Below are 24,200 nucleotides of genomic sequence, written 5' to 3'. Positions count from 1 at the left end.
TTCCTCAGCGATCAATGCAAAGAAATAGAGGAAAACAACAGAATGGGAAAGAGTAGAGATCTCATCAAGAAAATTAGAGATACCAAGGGAACATTTCATGCAAAGATGGGTGATAAAGGACAGAAATGGTATGGACCTAACAGAAGCAGAAGATATCAAGAAGAGGTGGCAAGAATACACAGAAGAACTGTACAAAAAAGATCTTCACGACCAAGATAATCACGATAGTGTGATCACTCACCTAGAGCTAGATATCCTGGAATGTGAAGTCAAGTGGGCCTTAGAAATCATCATTGTGAACAAAGCTAGTGGAGCTGAGGGAATTTCAGTTGAGCTATTTCAAATCCTGAAAGATGATGCTGTGGAAGTGCTGTACTCAATATGCCAGCAAATTGGGAAAACTCAGCAGTGGCCACAGGACTGGAAAAAGGTCAGTTTTCTTTCCAATCCCAAAGAAAGGCAATGCCAAAGAATGCTCAAACTACTGCACAATTGTACTCATCTCACACGCTAGTAAAGTAATGCTCAAAATTCTCCAAGCCAGGCTTCAGCAATACGTGAACTGTGAACGTCCAGATGTTCAAGTTGGTTATAGAAAAGACAGAGGAACCAGAGATCAAATTGCCAACATCCGCTGGATCATGGAAAAAGCAAGAGAGTTCCAGAAAAACATCTATTTCTGCTTTATTGACTATGCCAAAGCCTTTGACTGTGTGGATCACAATAAACTGTGGAAAATTTTGAAAGAGATGGGAATACCAGATCACTTGACCTGCCTCTTGAGAAACCTGTATGCAGATCAGGAAGCAACAGTTAGAACTGGACATGGAACAACAGACTGGTTCCAAATAGGAAAAGGTGTATGTCAAGGCTGTATATTGTCAACCTGCTTATTTAACTTCTTTGCAGATTACATCATGAGAAACGCTGGGCTGGAAGAAGCACAAGCTGCAATCAAGATTGCCGGGAGAACTCTCAATAACCTCAGATATGCAGATGACACCACCCTTATGGCAGAAAGTGAAGAGGAACTCAAAAACCTCTTGATGAAAGTGAAAGAGGAGAGTGAAAAAGTTGGCTTAAAGCTCAACATTCAGAAAACGAAGATCATGGCATCTTGTCCCATCAGTTCATGGGAAATAGATGGGGAAACAGTGGAAACAGTGTCAGACTTTATTTTTCTGGGCTCCAAAATCACTGCAGATGGTGACTGCCCCATGAAATTAAGACACTTGCTCATTGAAGGAAAGTTATGACCAACCTAGATAGCATATTGAAAAGCAGAGACATTACTTTACCAACAAAGGTCCGTCTAGTGAAGGCTATGGTTTTTCCAGTAATCATGTATGGATGTGAGAGTTGGACTGTGAAGAAAGTTGAGCACTGAAGAATTGATGCCTTTGAACTGTAGTGTTGGAGAAGGCTCTTGAGAGTCCCTTGGACTGCAAGGCGATCCAACCAGTCCATTCTGAAGGAGATCAGCCCTGGGATTTCTTTGGAAGCAATGATGCTAAAGCTGAAATACCAATACTTGACCACCTCATGTGAAGAGCTGACTCATTGGAAAGGACTCAGATGCTGGGAGGGATTGGGGGCAGGAGGAGAAGGGGACGACAGAGGATGAGATGGTTGGATGGCATCACTGACTCGATAGACATGAGTTTGAGTGAACTCCGGGAGATGGTGATGGACAGGGAGGCCTGGCGTGCTGCGATTCATGGGGCTGCAAAGAGTCGGACACGACTGAGCAACTAACTGAACTGAACTGAGTCAGGAGCGATGATGAGCCTTTTTTCTTTTGTTTGTTAGCCATCTGTATGTCTTCTTTGGAGAAATGTCTGTTTGAATCTTTTTCCCACTTTTTGATTGGGCTGTTTGCTTTTCTGGTATTGAGTTTTATGAGCTGCTTATTTATTTTGGAAACTATTCCTTTGTTAGTTGTTTCATTTGCTATTATTTTCTCCCATTCTTAGGGTTGTCTTTTCATCTCGTTTATAGTTTCCTTTGCTATGCAAAAGTGTTTAAGTTTAATTAGGTCCCACTTTTTTATTTTTGTTTTTATTTCCACTGCTCTAGGAGATGGGACATAGAGGATCTTCCTTTGATTTTTTTTTGTCACTGAGTACTATGACTATGTTTTCCTTTAAGAGTTTTGTAGTTTCTGGTCTTAAAGTCACTTAGGTATTTAATCCATTTTGAATTTATCTTTGTGTATGGTGTTAGAAAGTTTTCTAATTTCATTCTTTTACATGTAGCTGTCTAGTTTCCCTAGCACCAATTATTGAAGAGGCTACAATTGTCCCAATGTATGTTCTTGCTTCCTCTGTTAAAAATAAGGTACCCATAGGTGTGTGGATCTCTGTGCTCTCTATTTTAAGACAGAATTTAAAAAAGCAGAGACATCACTTTGCTGACAAAGGTCTTTACAGTCAAAGATTTTATTTTTCCAGTATTCATCTATGGATGTGAGGGTTGGACCATTAAGAAGGCTAAATGCCAAAGAATTGACTCTTTCAAACTGTGATGCTAGAGAAGACTCGACATTCTCTTGGATAGCAAGGAGATCAAACCAGTCAATCCTAAAGGAAATCTACCCTGAATATCCATTGGAAGGAATGATGCTGAAGCTGAAGCTCCAGTACTTTGGCCACCTGATGGAAAGAGCTGACACATTGGAAAAGACCGTGATGTTGGGGAAAAGTTGATGACAAGAGAAGTGGGTGACAGAGGATGAGATGGTTGGATGGCATCACTGATTCAATGCACATGAGTTTGTGCAAACTCAGGGAGATAGTTATGGACAGAGAAACATGGTGTGCTATAGTTCATAAGATCACAAAGAGTCAGACATGACTTAGTGACTGAGCAACAACATCAGCAGGTCAGTAAGAAGAACAATGACCAAATAATACTGGTCAATATCACAAAAACAAATATGGATCAATGTAACAGAATGGAGAGTCCAGGGATAAGCATACACATCTAAGGTCAATTAATCTTTGATAAAGAAGGCAAGAATATACAATGAAAAGAAGACAGTCTCTTCAATAGGTGGTGCTGGGAAAACTGGATAACTACATTTAAAGAAATAAAATTAGAACATTATCTAATACCATATACAAAATAAACTCAAAATGGATTAAAGATTTAGCTATAAACTAAATACAGTAAAGCTCCTAGAGGAAAATATAAACAGAACACTCTTTGATATAAACTGCAGCAATATCTTTTTTGATTGACTTCCTTACAGTAATGAAAATAATAAAAAGAAAAATAAACAAATGGGACCTAATTAAGCTTAAAAGCTCCACAGAGCAAAGAACTATAAGCAAGTGAAAAGACAAACTATAAACTGTGAGAAAATATTTGCAAATGATGCAACTAACAAGGGCTTAATTTCTAAAAAATACAAACAGTTCACATAGCTCAATATCAAATACAAAACAAACAAACAAATAAAAAGCAACCCAATCAAAAAATAAATGAAGACCTAAACAGACATTTCTCCAAAGGAGACCTGCAAATGGCCAATGCTATGCAATGCTAAGTCACTTCAGTCATGTCCGACTCTGTGCAACCCCATAGACAGCAGCCCAACAGGCTCCCTCGTCCCTGGGATTCTCCAGGCAAGAACACTGGAGTGGGTTGCCATTCCCTTCTCCAATGCATGAAAATGAAAAGTGAAAGTGAAGTCGCTCAGTCGTGTCTGACTCCTAGTGACCCCATGGACTGCAGCCTACCAGGCTCCTCCGTCCATGGGATTTTCCAAGCAAGAGTACTGGAGTGCGGTACCATTGCCTTCTCCAAAATGGCCAATAGGCACATGAAAAAATCCCCAACATTTCTATTTATTAGAGACATGTAAATTAAAACTACGATAAGGTACCAACTCATAGCAGTCAGAATGACCATCATCAAAAAGTCTACAAATAATAAATGTAAGAGAGAGTGTGGAGAAAAGGGAACTCTCCTACATTGGTGGTAATGTAAATAGGTGCAGGCATTATGGAGATTCCTTAAAAAAAAGAAAAAAAAACTGAATAAAGAGTTACCATATGTTCTAGCAATCCCACTCTTGGGCATATATTTAGAAAAGACAAAAACTAATTCAAAAAGATGCATGAACCCCAAAGTTCATAGCAATATGACCTATTTACAATAGCCAAAACATGGAAGCAACCTAAATGTCCATCAACAGATGAGTGCATATCGAAAATGTGGTATGCATATACACAGTGGAATACTGTTGTTGTTTAGTTGCTAATTTGTATCTGACTCTTTGCTATCCCATGGACTATAGCCCACCAGGTTCCTCTGTCCATGGGATTTCCTAGGCAAGAATACTGGAGTGGGTTGCCATTTGCTTCTTCAGGAGATCTTTCCGGCCCAGGGATCAAACTTACGTCTCCTGCTTGTAGGTGGATTCTTTACCACTGAGCCACCTGGAAAGCCCTACAACGGAATACATCTTGGCCATAAAAAAATAATGAAATAATGACATTTGCAGCAACATGGATGGGCCTAGAGATTATCATACTAAGTAAAGTAAATCAGAAAGAGAAAGACAATTATCATATGATATCACTCATGTGTGGAATCTAACTGAAAAAAAAATGATACAAATGAACTTATTTACAAAACAGACTCACAGATTTCAAAAACAAACTTATGGTTACCAAAGGGAAATGCAGGGGGTAGGTGGGGCAGTGGAGGAGCTTGGCATTAATATACATACACTGCTGTATATAAAACAGATAATCAATAAGGACCTACTGTATGGTACAGGGAGCTCTACTAAATATTCTGTAATAAACTATATGGAAAAGAATCTGAAAAAGAATAAATGTGTGTATTTGCTGTACACCTGAATCAATTTGCTGTACACCTGAAACTAACACAACTTTGTAGATCAGCTATACTTCAATAAAAAAATAATATATTAAAAAAAAAGAAAGCAAAAGATAAGATAATTTTTAGTCATCAGAATTTATCAATGAGGATTCTAAAGGGCTTTCTTAAAATTGAAATAAAATGGTTGGCAACCAAAAACCTGGGTTCTACTTGAAGTAATGCAAAGTTCTGGAAATGGCAAACATTTCAGTAAATATAAAAGCTATTTTTTAATATAAAGTTTTTTAATGCCAGCCAAATATGTAAAGAATAAAATGAAATACAAAATGGCAATATAATATGAGAGTTATAATGTTTACAATATACAAAAAATAGCATACAACTCAAAAGGAGAAATGAATGTAGAGTGTTGTAAAAGGAATCTTATATATGTAAAGTGTACTGACTTTACATTATGTTTTGAAGATTTGCTATGATAAACTACATATTTTAGGGGAAAAAAATTAAACAAAGATATTGCTAAGGAAAAAATTTAAAAGATGAAATAGAATACTAAAAACATTCTGTTAACCAAATGAAAGTCAAGAAAAAGAGAACACATGGAACAAAGATCTAATGGAACAACTAGATATCAGAATGCAGGATGATACACTTAAACTCAAAAACTAAATAAAATGTGTCAATTATTAATTATCTAAACACATCAATTAAAAAAGAGATGAGCAGACTTTGATTAAAAAAGTAAGGTTTCAATTATATGTTTTCTTCAAGAAAACCATTTGAAATATAAATGTTCATATAATTGTAATAGTTCAGAGAAAAAGCATAAAAATTCTAGTAATTAGAAAGCCAAGGGGCTATTTTAACATCAGACAAAGTGTATTTCAGCATTAAGAATACTACAGAAGTAAAGGTTGACCACTTTTTAGTGATGAAAAAGTGAGTAAAAATTCTAATGGTTAAAATGAATATGCATACTTATAAGAAAGATTCAAATTCCAGGAAGGAAAAAGTGATGACAAAAAAAAAAAAAAAAAAAAAGCAGACAATTCCAAAATTGCAGATAAAGATTTCAAATGTGTTTTTTCTGTAATTGATATAAAAAAGTAGAAAAGATGTTAATAAAAGTTATATGGCCTAAACAATAATACCAAACATCATATAATTCATATTTATAAAACATCACAGACAACAAAACATTATTTTTCTTTCAAAGCCTATTTGCATAGGCAGAACACTTCCTGGGCCATTAAGCACATAATTTAAGTGATTTCTCAACTCAGAATAAATCAAGGATGTCTACTTTTGTACCTTCAGTTCAGTGTTTTACTGAGAGTACTAGCCAATGCAATAGAGTAAGGAAAACAAATAAAAGGCAATCATGTTAGAAAATTAGTAAAACCATTCACCAAAAAATGTGGTTATTTAAATAGAAAATCCAAGGCAATCAAAGTAAAAAGCTAGTAAAATTTTTTAGTTAAAAATAAAAAACCCTGGGGGAGGAGCTAAGATGGCAGAGGAGTAGGACGGGGAGAACACTTTCTTCCCCACAAATTCATCAAAAGAACATTTAAACACCGAGTAAATTCCACAAAACAACTTCTGAATGCCAGCAGAGGACATCAGGCACCCAGAAAAGCAACCCAACTCTTCAAAAGGAGGTAGGAAAAAATATAAAAGACAAAAAAAGAGACAAAAGAGGGAGGGACGGAGCTCCGTCCCGGGAAGGGAGTCTTAAAAAGAGAGAAGTTTCCAAACACCAGGAAACCTCCTCACTGCCAAATCTGTGCCGAGCCTGGAAGCACAGAGGGCAACATAACAGGGAGGAAAAATAAATAAACAATTAAAACCTGCAGATTAGGAGCCCTACGGTAACTCTCCCAGCGGAGAAGCAGCACAGACGCCTGCACAGGCCACTAGCAAGCAGGGGCTGGGCGGGGAGGCGCAGCGCAGGCTGCATCGCTTAGAGTAAGGATCTGACCTGAATAACCCAAGCGCTATCTGAGCAAAATAATTTGGGCTAGCAAACCAGACTGTGGGATATCTACCACGTGAAAAGCCAGCCCTAACCTAAGACACCGCCAGGCCCGCGCACGGAACAAAGGACTGAATAGAGATAACTGGCTGCAGACCATCCCCCTCCGGTGACAGGCAGCCAGAGCCGGAAGGGGCCATTCGCAGCCCCAGAGAGACATTATCTATAAAACTGTAAGCAGGCTTCTTTGCTAACTAAAACTTCTTGGGGGTCTGGACGGTCAACATCCGCCTGAGAAGGTGCGCCGGTTGTACACATAGATAACCGAGCAGCAGGGAGGCAATAAGTCGCAGCAATCGCGCTCGCCAAACACCTCATCACCTGAGCTGCTCGGACCCGGGAAGGGCACAAAATGCAGGCCCAACCGAGTCTGTGCCTCTGAGGACTATCCGAGTACCTGAACCTGAGCGGCTTGGACCTGGGAGGTGCAAGCAGCCCAGGGCCAGACACGGATGGTTCCCGGTGGAGCAACCTAGAGCCTGAGTAGTGTGGGCAGGGAGGCTACACGCACCATGAGTGGGGGCAGACCCAGTGTGGCTGAGGCACTGCAAGCACACACCAGTGTTATTTGTTTGCAGCATCCCTCCCTCCCCACAGCGGGACTGAACAAGTGAGCCTTAAAAAAAAAAAAAAAAAAAAGTGTTCTCCACCGTCCCCTTTGTGTCAGGGTGGAAACCAGACACTGAAGAGACCAGCAAACAGAAGAAGCTATAACAGAGGGAACCACCTTGGAAGCTACAGGCAATAGATTAAAACCCTGTGGTTAGTACCGACTTCATAAGAAGGGGCCTATAGATCTTGAGAAATATAAGTCGGACCAAGGAACTAGCCGAAAATGAACTGAACCCACAATACCCACAACAAAACTAGAGAAAGTCCTAGATATATTTTTACTATTTTTATGATCATTCTTTCTTTCTTTCTTTTTTAAATTTTTTAAAGAATTTAATGTCCTCTATTATTCCTTTAATTTTCACTTTTATAACCTACTATTACTTAGCAAAAAAAAAAAAAAAAAACAAAAACCTATATTTTTTAAAGCAAACTTCATATATATATATTTTATAATCTTACTTTTTTTTTTCTTCTTTTCTTTAACACTGTATTTTTGAAATTCCAAACTCTACTCTAGATTTTTAATTTTAGCTTTTTGGTATTTGTTATCAATTTTGTACCTATTTTTTTTTTTGTAATTTTTGTGAATTTTTTGTTCTCTCTTTCTTTCTCTTTTTTATATAACATTGTATATCTGAAATTCCAAACTCTACTCTAGATTTTTAATTTATGGTTTTTGGTATTTGTTATCAATTTTGTACCTATATTTCTTTATAATTTTTGTGACTTTGTTTGTTTTTTTCTCTCTTTCTTTTCCTTCTTATTTTTTTTAACATTGTATTTTTGAAATTCCAAACTCTACTCTAGATTTTTAATATTTGCTTTTATGTATTTGTTACCAATTTTGTACCTTTAAGAACCCAATCTTCAGGACCCACTTTTCACTAGGGAGCGAGATTACTGGCTTGACTGCTCTCTCTCCCTTTGGACTCTCCTTTTTCTCCACCAGGTCGCCTGTGTCTCCTCCCTAACCCCTCTCTACTCTACCCAACTCTGTGAATTTCTGTGTGTTCCAGACGGTGGAGAACACTTAGGGAACTGATTACTGGCTGGATCTGTCTCCCTCCTTTTCATTCCCCCCTTTTATCCTCCTGGCCACCTCTGTCTCCTTCCTCCTTCTTCTCTTCTCTGTATAACTCCATGAACCTCTCTGAGCAGTCCAGTTGTGGAGTGCACATAAGGAAGTGATTACTGGCTAGCCCACTCTCTCCTCTATTGATTCCACCTCATCTCATTCGGGTCACCTTTAAATCCCCCCTCCCTCTTCTCTTCTCCATCTAACGCTGTGAACCTCTCTGGGTGACCCTCATGGTGGAGAAACTTTTCATCTTCAACGTAGATGTTTTATCAATGGTGCTGTATACAAGGAGAAGTTTTGAAATGACTGTAAAATAAGACCGATAACTGGAAGTAGGAGGCTTAAGTCCAAGCCCTGACTCCAGGAAACATTGACAGGAGCTCATCAAATGCCTCCATACCTACACTGAAACCAAGCACTACACAAGAGCCAACAAGTCCCAGGGCAGGACATATCAAGCAAATTCTCCAGCAACAAAGGAACACAGCCCTGAGCTCTAAGATACAGGCTGCCCAAAGTCACCCTAAAACCATAGACATCTCATAACTCATTATTGGACACTTCATTGCACTCCAGAGAGAAGAAATACAGCTCCACCCACCAGAACACCAACACAAGCTTCCCTAAACAAGAAACCTTGACAAGCCACCTGTACAAACCCACACACAGTGAGGAAACGCCACAATAAAGAGAACTCCACAAACTGCCAGAATACAGAAAGGACACCCCAAACTCAGCAATTTAAACAAGATGAAGAGACAAAGGAATGCCCAGCAGATAAAGGAACAGGATAAAGGCCCACCAAACCAAACAAAAGAGGAAGAGATAGGGAATCTACCTGATAAAGAATTCTGAATAATGATAATGAAATTGATCCAAAATCTCGAAATCAAAATGGAATCACAGATAAATAGCCTGGAGACAAGGATTGAGAAGATGCAAGAAAGGTTTAACAAGGACCTAGAAGAAATAAAAAAGAGTCAATATATAATGAATAATGCAATGAAATTAAAAACACTCTGGAGGCAACAAATAGTAGAATAACAGAGGCAGAAGATAGGATTAGTGAATTAGAAGATAGAATATTATAAATAAATGAATCAGAGAGGAAAAAAGAAAAACAAATTAAAAGAAATGAAGACAATCTCAGAGACCTCCAGGACAATATTAAATGCTACAACATTCGAATCATAGGGGTCCCAGAAGAAGAAGACAAAAGAAAGACCATGAGAAAATACTTGAGGAGATAATAGTTGAAAACCTCCCTAAAATGGGGAAGGAAATAATCACTCAAGTCCAAGAAACCCAGAGAGTCCCAAACAGGATAAACCCAAGGCAAAACACCCCAAGACACATATTAATCAAATTAACAAAGATCAAACACAAAGAACAAATATTAAAAGCAGCAAGGGAAAAACAACACATAACACACAAGGGGATTCCCATAAGGATAACAGCTGATCTTTCAATAGAAACTCTTCAAGCCAGGAGGGAATGGCAAGACATACTTAAAGTGATGAAAGAAAATAACCTACAGCCCAGATTATTGTACCCAGCAAGGATCTCATTTAAATATGAAGGAGAAATCAAAAGCTTTACAGACAAGCAAAAACTGAGAGAATTCAGCACCACCAAACCAGCTATCCAACAAATACTAAAGGATATTCTCTAGACAGGAAACACAAAAACAGTGTATAAATTTGAACTCAAAACAATAAAGTAAATGGCAACGGGATAATACTTATCAGTAATTACCTTAAATGTAAATGGGTTGAATGCCCCAACCAAAAGACAAAGACTGGCTTAATGGATACAAAAACAAGACCCCTACATATGTTGTCTACAAGAGACCCACCTCAAAACAGGGGACACATACAGACTGAAAGTGAAGGGCTGGAGAAAGATTTTCCATGCAAATAGGGACCAAAAGAAAGCAGGAGTAGCAATACTCATATCAGATAAAATAGACTTTAAAACAAAGGCTGTGAAAAGAGACAAAGACGGTCACTACATAATGATCAAAGGATCAATCCAAGAAGAAGATATAACAATTATAAATATATACGCACCCAACACGGGAGTACCGCAATATGTAAGACAAATGCTAACAAGTATGAAAGGAAAAAATTAACAATAACACAATAATAGTGGGAGACTTTAATACCCCACTCACACCTATGGATAGATCAACTAAACAGAACATTAACAAGGAAACACAAACTTTAAATGATACAATAGACCAGTTAGACCTAATTGATATCTATAGGACATTTCATCCCAAAACAATGATTTTCACCTTTTTCTCAAGTGCACATGGAACCTTCTCCAGGATAGATCACATACTGGGCCATAAATCTAGCCTTGGTAAATTCAAAAAAATAGAAATCATTCCAAGCATCTTTTCTAAGCACAATGCAATAAGATTAGATCTCCATTACAGGAGAAAAACTATTAAAAATTCCAACATACGGAGGCTGAACAACACGCTGCTGAATAACCAACAAATCACAGAAGAAATCGAAAAAGAAATAAAAATTTGCATAGAAACGAATGAAAATGAAAACACAACAACCCAAAACCTTTGGGACACTGTAAAAGCAGTCCTAAAGGGAAAGTTCATAGTAATACAGGCATACCTCAAGAAACAAGAAAAAAGTCAAATAAATAACGTAACTCTGCACCTAAAGCAACTAGAAAAGGAAGAAACGAAGAACCCCAGGGTTAATAGAAGGAAAGAAATCTTAAAACTTAGAGCAGAAATAAATGCAAAAGAAACAAACGAGACCATAGCAAAAATCAACAAAGTCAAAAGCTGGTTCTTTGAAAGGATAAATAAAATTGACAAACCATTAGCCAGACTCATCAAGTAACAAAGGGAGAAAAATCAAATCAATAAAATTAGAAATGAAAATGGAGAGATCACAACAGACAACACAGAAATACAAAGGATCATAAAAGACTACTATCAACAATTGTATGCCAATAAAATGGACAACGTGGAAGAAATGGACAAATTCTTAGAAAAGTACAACTTTCCAAAACTGAACCAGGAAGAAATAGAAAATCTTAACAGACTCATCACAAGCACGGAAATTGAAACTGCAATCAAAAATCTTCCAGCATACAAAAGCCCAGGTCCAGACGGCTTCACAGCTGAATTCTACCAAAAATTTAGAGAAGAGCTAACACCTATCCTACTCAAACTCTTCCAGAAAATTGCAGAGGAAGGTAAACTTCCAAACTCATTCTATGAGGCCACCATCACCCTAATACCAAAACCTGACAAAGATGCCACAAAAAAAGAAAACTACAGGCCAATATCACTGATGAGCATAGATGCAAAAATCCTTAACAAAATTCTAGCAATCAGAATCCAACAACACATTAAAAAGATCATACACCATGACCAAGTGGGCTTAATCCCAGGGATGCAAGGATTCTTCAATATCCGCAAATCAATCAATGTAATACACCACATTATCAAATTGAAAAATAAAAGCCATATGATTATCTCAATAGATGCAGAGAAAGCCTTTGACAAAATTCAACATCCATTTATGATAAAAACTCTCCAGAAAGCAGGAATAGAAGGAACATACCGCAACATAATAAAAGCTATATATGACAAACCCACAGCAAACATTATCCTCAATGGTGAAAAAATTGAAAGCATTTCCTCTAAAGTCAGGAACAAGACAAGGGTGCCCACTTTCACCATTACTATTCAACATAGTTTTGGAAGTTTTGGCCACAGCAATCAGAGCAGAAGAAGAAATAAAAGGAATCCAAATTGGAAAAGAAGAAGTAAAACTCTCACTATTTGCAGATGACATGATCCTCTACATGGAAAACCCTAAAGACTCCACCAGAAAATTACTAGAACTAATCAATGACTATAGTAAAGTTGCAGGATATGAAATCAACACACAGAAATCCCTTGCATTCCTATACACTAATAATGAGAAAACAGAAAGAGAAATTAAGGAAACAATTCCATTCACCATTGCAACGGAAAGAATAAAATAGGAATATATCTACCTAAAGAAACTAAAGACCTATATATAGAAAACTATAAAACACTGGTGAAAGAAATCAAAGAGGACACTAACAGATGGAGAAATGTACCATGTTCATGGATTGGAAGAATCAATATAGTGAAAATGAGTATACTACTCAAAGTAATTTATAGATTCAATGCAATCCCTATCAAGCTACCAACGGTATTCTTCACAGAGCTAGAACAAATAATTTCACAATTTGTATGGAAATACAAAAAACCTCGAATAGCCAAAGTGATCTTGAGAAAGAAGAATGGAACTGGAGGAATCAACCTACCTGACTTCAGGCTCTACTACAAAGCCACAGTCATCAAGACAGTATGGTACTGACACAAAGACAGAAATATAGATCAATGGAACAAAACAGAAAGCCCAGAGATAAATCCACACACATATGGACACCTTATCTTTGACAAAGGAGGCAAGAATATACAATGGATTAAAGACAATCTCTTTAACAAGTGGTGCTGGGAAAACTGGACAACCACTTGTACAAGAATGAAACTAGAACACTTTCTAACACCATACACAGAAATAAATTCCAAATGGATTAAAGACCTAAACATAAGACCAGAAACTATAAAACTCTTAGAGGAGATCATAGGCAAGACACTCTCCGACATACATCACAGCAGGATTCTCTATGACCCACCTCCCAGAATATTGAAAATAAAAGCAAAAATAAACAAATGGGACCTAATTAAACTTCAAAGCTTCTGCACAACAAAGGAAACTATAAGCAAGGTGAAAAGACAGCCTTCAGAATGGGAGAAAATTATAGAAAATGAAGCAACTGACAAACAACTAATCTCAAAAATATACAAGCAACTTCTACAGCTCAATTCCAGAAAACTAAATGACCCAATCCAAAAATGGGCCAAAGAACTAAATAGACATTTCTCCAAAGGAGACATACAGATGGCTAACAAACACATGAAAAGATGCTCAACATCACTCATTATCAGAGAAATGCAAATCAAAACCACTATGAGGTACCATTTCACACCAGTCAGAATGGCTGGGATCCAAAAGTCTACAAGCAATAAATGCTGGAGAGGGTGTAGAGAAAAGGGAACCCTCTTACACTGTTGGTGGGAATGCAAACTAGTACAGCCACTATGGAGAACAGTGTGGAGATTCCTTAAAAAACTGGAAATAGAACTGCCTTATGACCCAGCAATCCCACTGCTGGGCATACACCCTGAGGAAACCAGAAGGGAAAGAGACACGTGTACCCCAATGTTCATCGCAGCACTGTTTATAATAGCCAGGACATGGAAGCAACCTAGATGTCCATCAGCAGACGAATGGATAAGAAAGCTATGGTACATATACACAATGGAGTATTACTCAGCCATTAAAAAGAATACATTTGAATCAGTTCTAATGAGGTGGATGAAACTGGAGCCTATTATACAGAGTGAAGTAAGCCAGAAAGAAAAACACCAATACAGTATACTAACGCATATATATGGAATTTAGAAAGATGGTAACAATAACCCTGTATACGAGACAGCAAAAGAGACACTGATGTATAGAACACTCTTATGGACTCTGTGTGAGAGGGAGAGGGTGGGAAGATTTCGGAGAATGGCATTGAATCATGTAGAATATCATGTATGAAACGAGTCACCAGTCCAGGTTCTATGCACGATACTGGATGCTTGGGGCTGGTGCACTGGGACGACCTAGAGGGATGGTATGGGGAGGGAGGAGGGAGGAGGGTTCGGTATGGGGAACACGTGTATACCCATGGTGGATTCATTTCAATATTTGGCAAAACCAATACAATATTGTAAATTTTACAAATAAAATAAAATAAAATCAATAAAAAAATTAAAAAAAAAAGAGAGAGAGAGGATATTTGTAGAGTGTAAAAAAAAAAAAAAAAAACAAAAAAAACCCTGGTAACTGAATTTAATGAGGTTGTAAGATATGCAAAGAATACAAGGTCATAAGCTAATACATGAAACAGAGCTGTATTTCTTCACAATACCAGCAAAAAAGTGGAAACTGATATTTATTACAATAGCAATATATCAATAAAATGTCATCAAAATCATGAAATATGTAGGTATGGTAAATACTAAAAAAAAAAAAAAAAAATTACTGAAGAAAACCAAAGGAGACAGAAATAAATGTAAAATTATAATATGACCATAAATTGATAAACTCAAAATTGTTAACAGGGCAGTTAACATCAATTAGATTTATTGTTAAACACAAGTACAATATAAACCCCAGCATGCTTTTCTCTAGAAATGACAAGTCGATTCTAAAATTTATATGGCAATTCAAACCACATAGAATAACCAAAATAATTTAGAATAGATAAAATATTTACTATATATAAGCACAATTTAGAAATAGATGACTCAGGTTTCAATGCATACTGTATCACAATGTTGACCAACTGGTACTGTCACAAGAATAGAGAATTGGCATAAGTGACAGAGATCAAGACGTGCACATTTCCAGTAACAAAAGAATGAGTCATGGGATGAAGTATACAGCATAGGGAATGTAGTTATTTATACTGTAATATTTTTGTATGGTGACAGTAACTAGACATAATATATATAGTGGCTATTTTGTATTGTATAGAAATACCAACTGACTGTGCTGTACATCTGGAACTAATGTAATGGTTCAATTTTACTTCAATTAAAGAGATATGTAGACACTGGAAGAAAATCATCACGATGGTAATAATGGTTACCTCTGGGGTAGTAAGGAATATGAGTGATTGTTAATCTTCAATTTATGCTTTTATATTAAAAGTGAAAAAGTATAGACACATGAGTCAATGTAACAGAATGTACACAATGGAAATAGTACTATAAATATAAGGTCAATACATTTTCAATGAAGTTGTGAAGGAATTTAAATGAGGACTGAAAAGTTATTTCAACATACTATATAAGGAAATATTGAATATGCATAAAAATGTCAAAACATACATTTCATAATAAAGCATAGGAGATAGTCTGCGGCTTGAAGTAGACATATATTAGATAAGATAAAGCAAAATACTAATAAAAATAATGATAATTTAGACTATATCAATATTAAAAACATCTGCAAATCTGCAATTACATAAAGTTGATGATTGGACAACTCTGTGAATATATTAAAAACCACTGAACTGTACACTTCAAAAGTGTATATTTTATGGTATGAAAACTATATTTTATTAAAACTGTCAAAAAAAGGCATGATTTTATTTGCAAAGCAGAAACAGAGATGCAGAAGTAGAGAAAAAGCATACGGATACCAAGAGGGGATAGGCGATCGGATGAATTGGGAGAATGGGATTGACTTATAATACTCTTGATACCACATATAAAATAGATAACTAATGAGAACCTACTTATAGCACACGGAACTCTAATCCATGCTCTGTATCACATTAGGTGACCTAAATGGGAAGGAAACCCCCAAAACAGGAATATACGAGGGCTTCCTTGGTGGCTCAGATGGTAAAGAATCCACCGGCAATACAGGAGACCTGGCTTTGATCCCTGGGCTGGGACAATCCTCTGGAGAAGGGAATGGATACCCACTTCAGTATTTTTGCCTGGAGAATTACATGAACAGAGGAGTACGGCAGGTTACAGTCCATGGGTTCACAAAGAGTTGGACATAACTGAGAGACTAACGCACATACATGAATAGCTGATTCACTTTGCTGTACAGCAGAAACTGACATAGAAGTGCAAAGCTGTGTCCGATTAAAAAAAAAAGGCATGATTAATAACAGAAAAATAAACCACATAGTAAGGAGTAAATATTTGCAAAATATATATCTAATAAAGGACTTGTATTGAAATCTCAACGTCTGAATACAAAGACAAAAAAGAAAAATTAAAAAAAAAATTAACACACAGTAAAACATTTGAATACATACTTCACAAAGCAAGATGTACAAATAGCCAAAAGCACATGAAAAAATGATCAGCATAATTAATATTCAAGAAAAACACATGATAAAAGTGAAGCAAAATATCACATTTAAGAAATTTAAAAGACTGACTACACTAAGAGTTGGCTGGGATGTGAAAACAGTGATATAGGCATACATTGCCGATGGGAATTAATTATGATACCTCTCTGAAAATAAACAACTTTATTTATAGTTGTTTATAAACAACTAAAAAGCCTTTCTAGTCATGGGTACTCACCAAACATAAATGAACATATATGTCTACATGAGGACATAGAAACTAATATTCATAGGTGTTTTCCTCCTATTAGCCTCAAACTGGAAATAATCTAAATGTCTTTCAACAGGTCAATAGGTGGATAAATCGTGATGATTAATAAATGGGATACTTTAACCAACAACCATGTTAATTAACAAAAAATGGAATACTCTTATGAAACAGCATGTCTCCAAAACATGGTAGGTGAACAAAATGAGACAAAATTTAGTAATCTTCTTGTTTCCATTTATATTAAATTTTAGAAAAGAGCAAACTCTATCAACAGAAAGCAAGGTTACTATTTCTCTTGAGCCAGGACTCAGTGAAACTGACCACAAAAAATAGAAGGAAACTCTTTTGGGTTGAAGAAATGTTCTGTAACCTTGCGGTGGTTGTTGCTTGGATATATGCATTTGTCAAAACTCATTAAACTATACATTTAAATTGGGAAAATTTATTTTATGATGTTATTAAGTTAAACCTACAGAAAGTTAATATAATTATTTTTTTATCCATGCATATCATTTATTTTAAACTTTAAGCTTTATTTGTAAGATAACAAGCATTAATGATAATGCTCAATTAAATACAAAACTACTTGTTAAAAATTTAGATTTTTGTGGATCATCCCAATACTCCTGACTAGAATTTTATTAACAAGAATATGAAAAGATGAATTTATAATTAAGCCCTCCTTTGATTCTTATAAACACTAAATTTGAGAATTGCTGGATAAATATGCTAATATTCTGATTTAAAAATCTATGAAAAATGTCCGCTTGGTCTTCAGCATTATAGATCAGATTGCAGTGATTTTCTTTCTCTGTCTTTTTTTTTTTTTCAGAATCCATCACAGATAGACTGAACATCCAATTCTGATGTGGGCTAATTATGTTCATGGCTTCTGCTCCCCAGTTTCCTCACTAAGGGTATCTTTGAGAAACTGGCAACATTTTTTTTTTTTTTTTTTTTAGCATAAGTTTGACTTCTAATTAACCTTAAGGAAAAGTCTTCAGGGCAGTAGTAGTTCAGGCCTCAGGAGTCCAGTTATCATAGTGCATGCTTCTAATAATCATATCCCATGTGGTTCTAAGAATTGTATGAACCAGAACTTCTCAAGATTGAGACTTTGGCTGGACAAACAGGTTCCTGCTAGATACAGGAGATTACTTCTCTTGACATAGAGGAGAGTTTCTGTCTCAAGGCAGATTCACTCTCTTTTGCTTTTATTTTCTCGGGTTCTGGTCTCTGGCTTAAGAATCTCCTTTCCTAAGGGATTCCAGATACTGAATAGCTGCTTCTGTCTGAGTTGAAATGAGGAGAGCATTGTAGGTACTTGCTCAAGAGGGGGACTATTGATCTAGTTAGTCTGGGGCTTTGTGGGGTCTAGATGTTGGGGAGGGGTAGTGCTTATGACCTCCTCCACTGCAATTCAGGCAAGTGGCAGGGTTAAGAGGGAGAACTAGGGTCTGCTTTTAACTGAGGTACTAAGAGTGACTGAGCATGGTCTGTATAGTTTTCTAAGTTTTTCTTGATGATTACTCTGGATCATTTTTGTTCTCCCTAGATTTTCCTTCTTTCTTTCCCACTTCCTTCTTTGTTTCCTTCCTTCCTTTCTCTCCCTCTCTCTTTTCTCTCTCTTCTTCTTTCTTTAATTTCTTCCTCTCTCTTTTCCTTTGTTTTTTAGTATGACTGACTTATGGATCAAATGAAATAATACTTATCTGATCTCAAGTTCTCTTTCTTCTATCTATTCATGGATGTATGATTTTAGCTATAATTGAAAATTGAAACTTAAATTTCATTTTAGTAAGGCAAATTCAGGATGTTCATGTGTACTTAAGAATATAAAAATTCACTTCTTTGCTATCAGAGACTGTCTATAATTTCTCTGTTAATTGATACTTTCCCTAAAGATAAATATTTGAATATCTCAAAAATATTGCATCTAAAAAATATATAGATTTTCTCTCTTTCGAGGTACACACTATCCTCAAATATAGAATCACTATTTAAATCTAAACTACATAAAATCCCTGTGAAGTATCTAAGGGCTTAGAAAAATAAAGGTGGGGACGTGTCATCTCCAAGGATCATAACCTGAATTCCATCCAAAGGCTCTAGAATATTATAAGGGGGCTTGCAGAGTCATCTAACTGGAGGATCTTGGAATCTGTGAGTTGAAAAGTCTGGTAAGGGTCAGTACTCAACTGCTAGCCTAAATAAAATCTCCTTCTGTGTAATATCATGCAAGGAGCCTCTGCTTAAGTATATTCTATGCACCCTAACTCTTTATTACAGTTATTGCCCTGTTCTCTTTAATTTTAAAATAAAGAGACTGAATATCCAAGGACTTTGCCCAAAGTCACACAAAGCTAGACTGGAAATATAGATCTCATTCCAAATTAAGGGATCTTTTACCTTAATCTTATAGCCAGCAGGTATTTGGCTGGATGATCTTTTTATTCTTCTGCTTGTATATCTTTCTATCCCTAGTACTGATATAACACACTGTGGTGGTCTTTGATGTCTTCTTGAGCAGAGGGGCCTCCCTTCTCAGATACACTGTGCCAGTGGGTCTCCATACACCATGAAAAGGCAAATATATCAATCACATAACTTATTTAGATTATGGGATTATACTAACAGTATATAAAAACCCACTTAACTGAAATCAGTTGCCTTCATGAATCTGAGGGACAAGTAGTCCAGGTTCTTTTTTTGGGGGGTGGGGGTGGGGGTGGATAATGGGTCAATAACAGGCATTATTTCAGAATCAAGTCATTCTAACTTCTGGGGTCTACTTATGATTCATAATGGGGACTAGACATAGATTAGTTGAAAGGAGATCCAGAAAGATCTTGGGAGAGTGATATGACAAGGATAAACAATGATCACCACTGAGATTCCCTCAGTGTCTTGGAATAGATGGAAATTCATTTGTAAAGGTAGAAGTATTCTATAAGGAAACTGTCTCATTGCTTTGTGTTTCTTGATACAGAAAGCATATAATTAGTATACACACACATATATATATATAATGGGGATAAACATAGTATACACATTCTTTATACTTATATATAACACATATTTTTTTGGTTACAGAATGAAAAAAATTTCTATTTGTGTTAAAGAGCTTTAAAACAAGTGTACATTAGTATTCTAATACTAACTTCAAATAAATGAATAATTATACCTACTAAGCTTAGGACCAGTTTCTAGTAATTAAGAATGAACAAAACTTATTACCTTCAGACTCTAGCAATACATACAATGGACTTCAGAAATTTCCAATTATTTAACTTGGTGTCTTTGCTATTGACTAGGAAAATGCAAAAAAAAAAAATGTGGTAGCAGATGCAAATAATTCTTCAATAAAAAGTGATATAAAATGATACAAATACACTGAAAAGTATATAAATAAGCACTAGACACAACCAATACATGTTAGGTAATTTTGCATCCAGAAAATAGCTTTTTACTTCTTAGGCTTGGTCAGTGGGAAACACACCTGGGAAAAACTTTCTGATATAAGACTTTACAAATAACCCTTTTCAGCAGTTTTTAAACTGTGTTTAGTAGCAGATCATTCAAAAGGAATCCTATTGACATACCAATAGATAAAAGATATAACCTATGATTTATGTCAGGGGTTGAAATTTGAGAAACTGCTCAATTTTCCCATTCTCTCTCACACTCTGTAACAAGTTCTTGCCCATTTTTGCAACATTCTATTTTTCTGTGTTTCTTTGAGGCACCTATAATGGGCTTTCAAGGTGGCACTGGTGGTAAAGGAACCCGCCTGCCAGTGCAGGAGATATAAGAGATATGGGTTCGATCCCTGGGTTGAGAGGATTCCCTGGAGAAGGGCATGGCAACCCACTCAAGTATTCTTGCCTGAAGAATCCCATGGACAGAGAAGCCTAGGGTCTACAGTCCATAGGGTCTCAAAGAGTTGGACATGACTGAAGTGAATTAGGACAATCATGCATGTAATAGGAAAAGTGGAGTGTTGCAAAATGCCACAGTTAATGAGTCTCTCTATTTTTTAAACCAACTTAGTGACTCTCGTTTTCCTGAAAAAGAATATTTGCTTAAACTAATGTTATCTGTTCCATCCTTGGCTCATGCTGTCTGAACACTACTCATTCTTTATTCCATACTCTGATCAAGTTCAGATAGCTGAAGTTAACTATCCATATTTTTCGCTTTTGGAGAGTTGGCTTCCTTGGGCTTGTAGTGAGCAAAAAAACCACAATAATTTGTAATTAAGACACACAGGAAAAAATATCAGGTAATTCCTATTCCTTCCTTTAAGAGATAACATGTTTATAGTCTTGGGAAAAGTCTGCTCATAGATTGTCAATTATTCTGTTCCATATTTAGCCTTAATTTTTATTTTGGCAGACTATTTTGGAAGGAATGAATGAGTTCCATCAAACATCTGGAGATGCCTGCCACCTGCAGACTTTGTGCTGAGTTCCCCATGCCTTTCTCCATCCCTGGATCCTGGCCTGTGGCTCTGGCTCTGGCTTTCCTGTATAGCAGTGACCATGGAGTGGGCCAATGAGACCTTAGTGACAGAGTTTGTCTTCCTCAGCTTCTCATCTCTGGCTGGGCTGCAGCGGCTGCTATTTGCTGTTTTCCTGCTTGTGTACTTATTCATGCTGGGCACCAACGCCATCATTGTTTCTACCATTGTGCTGGACAGAGCCCTCCACACCCCAATGTACTTCTTCCTTGGTGTCCTCTCCTGCTCTGAGACTTGTTACACCTTCGTCATTGTACCCAAGATGCTGGTTGACCTGCTGGCCCAGAAGAAGTCCATCTCCTTCCTGGGCTGTGCCATCCAGATGTTTTCCTTCCTCTTCCTCATTTGCTCTCACTCCTTTCTGCTGGCAGCCATGGGTTATGATCGCTACGTGGCCATCTGTGACCCTCTGCGCTACACAGTGCTCATGGGGCATGGGGTGTGTGTGGGACTAGTGGCTGCTGCCTGTGCCTGTGGCTTTACTGTCGCACAGATCATCACATCCTTGGTATTTCACCTGCCCTTTCACTCCTCCAACCAACTACACCACTTCTTCTGTGACATCTTTCCTGTCCTCAAGCTGGCATCTCATTACTCTTACCTCAGTCAGTTGGTGGTATTTGTGCTTGGTGTGTTTGTCTTGATTATTCCCCTGTTACTTATCTTGGTCTCCTACATCCACATCATCTCTGCTATTCTAAAAATCCCATCCTTTGTTGGAAGATACAAAACCTTCTCTACATGTGCCTCTCATCTCATTGTGATAACTGTTCATTATGGTTGTGCTTCTTTCATTTACTTAAGGCCCAAATCCAATTACTCTTCAAGTCAAGACACCCTAATATCTGTGTCTTATACCATCCTCACACCATTGTTCAATCCAATGATTTACAGCCTGAGAAATAAGGAATTCAAATCAGCTCTTCAAAGAACAATGACCCAAACTTCATGTCTTGTTAATTAAAGAGCCAAGTTTTCACTATTGAGTTAATTGTATGCCTTTTATGTGACAGATAATATGTGCACTTTCACAGAGTTTCTCAACTGAGTGTAGAACACACTACCATAAGCATATTTTGCATATTAGAAGAATGAAGCTCAGAGAAGTTAAGATGTTTTGACTTTCTACCATCAGTGATACTCTAAGAGGTCTGTGCAGATGAGGGAAAGAATCACTCAGTTAAAGGACAAATTTCATTATATTTCACTGCTATAAAGTTTGATTACTCAAAAACATATACATCAACAGAGATGAGTAAAGATAAATTCAAATTGTGAAATAGAATAAAGGAAACCTCACTTTAAAAAAATTGTTTTTTGACTTCACTATACATGTTGGAGGATCTTAATTCCCCAACTGGGGATTGAACACAGGCCCTCGACAGTGAAAGAATGGAGTCCTAACCACTGGACTGCTAGGGAATTCTGAAGAAACCTCATTTTCAAATTTAAGTATAGTTGATTTACAATGTTGTGTTAATTTAAAGTGTATACCAAATTGATTCATATATATGTATTTATATATGCACTGTGTTGTGCTTAGTCACTTAGTTGTGTTTGATTCTTTGGTGCCCCATGGAATGAAGCCCACCAGACTCCTCTCTCCTTGGTGATTCTCCAGGCAAGAATACTACAGTGGGTTTCCATGCCCTCCTCCAGGAGGAAGATCCCATGGAGAAGGGAATGGCCACCCACTCCAGTATGCTTTCCTGGAGAATCCCATGAATGAAGAAGTCTGGCAGTCTATAGTTTATGGGGTCTCAAAGATTCAGACACAACTGTGCGACTAAGCACGACTAAGCGATTAAGCACAAACACGCACACATTTTTTTATATTCTTTTACTACATAGATTATTACAAAATATTGATAATTCTCTGTTCTATCCAGTAGGTCCTTGTTGGATATTTATTTTATATACAGACCTGTGTAAATGTTAATTCCAACATCCTAATATCCATCCCCTATCTTTTTTGGTAACCTTAAGTTTGTTTTCTGTATCTGAGTCTGTTTCTGTTCTGTAAGTAAGTTCATTTGGGTCATTTTTTTTTTTTAATTTTAGATTCCACATACAAGTGATCTCATATGATATTTGTCTTTGACTTACTTCACTTAGTACAATAATCTCTAGGTCCATCCATTTTTCTGAAAATAGCATTGTTTCATTCTTTTTTATAATTAAGTAGTATTACATTATATATATTTTTTATACCACATACTCTATACACATTTATTAAATGGATATTTATGCTGCTTCCAAGTCTTAGCTATTATAAATAGTGCTGCTATGAACATTGGGATGGATGTATCTTTTTATATTTTGGTTTTCTTTGGATGTATACCCAGAGGTAGAATTGTAGGATCATTTTGTGACTCTAGTTTTTTAAGAAACCTCCATACTGTTCTCCATAGTAATGTACCAATTCATATTCCCATAAACAGTGTAGGAGGGAAATCTCAACTAAAATGGAGCTGGAGGCCTGAAGTGAGAGTCCTCATACATTGCATGCTTATCAATTACAGACGCCTATAGAAAAGCATCAACTACAGACCCCATCAGGAAGAGTTCTCCTTGTCCAGCAATAAATCCAGCAAATGGGTAGTCCTGCACCTTTCTAAAACTCTCTTTTTCTTTCAGTGTCAGTCAGTTCAGTCACTCAGTCATGTCCGACTCTTTGCAACCCAATGGACTGCAGCACACCAGACTTCCCTGTCTATCACCAACTGCTGGATCTTGCTCAAACTCATGTTCATCGAGTTGGTGATGCCATCTCATCCTCTGTGGTCCCCTTCTCCTCCCCCTTCAATCTTTCCCAGCATCAGGATCTTTT

General features: G+C 36.8%; 1 protein-coding gene across 1 annotated transcript; it reads left to right on the top strand.

The window, feature by feature from the left end:
* The first annotated feature begins 21,392 nt into the window (after nucleotides 1-21,392).
* On the top strand, nucleotides 21,393-22,334 carry LOC112585454 (olfactory receptor 10K1-like). Its single transcript, XM_044945469.2, has one exon. The coding sequence runs from the start codon at nucleotides 21,393-21,395 to the stop codon at nucleotides 22,332-22,334; it is 942 nt and encodes a 313-aa protein (XP_044801404.2).
* Nucleotides 22,335-24,200: the final 1,866 nt, after the last annotated feature.

Source organism: Bubalus bubalis, chromosome 6, assembly GCF_019923935.1.
Source record: "Bubalus bubalis isolate 160015118507 breed Murrah chromosome 6, NDDB_SH_1, whole genome shotgun sequence".
Taxonomy (NCBI): Eukaryota; Metazoa; Chordata; class Mammalia; order Artiodactyla; family Bovidae; genus Bubalus; species Bubalus bubalis.
Note: the sequence above shows the minus strand (reverse complement) of the source record. Positions and strands in the feature narration are given on the sequence as shown.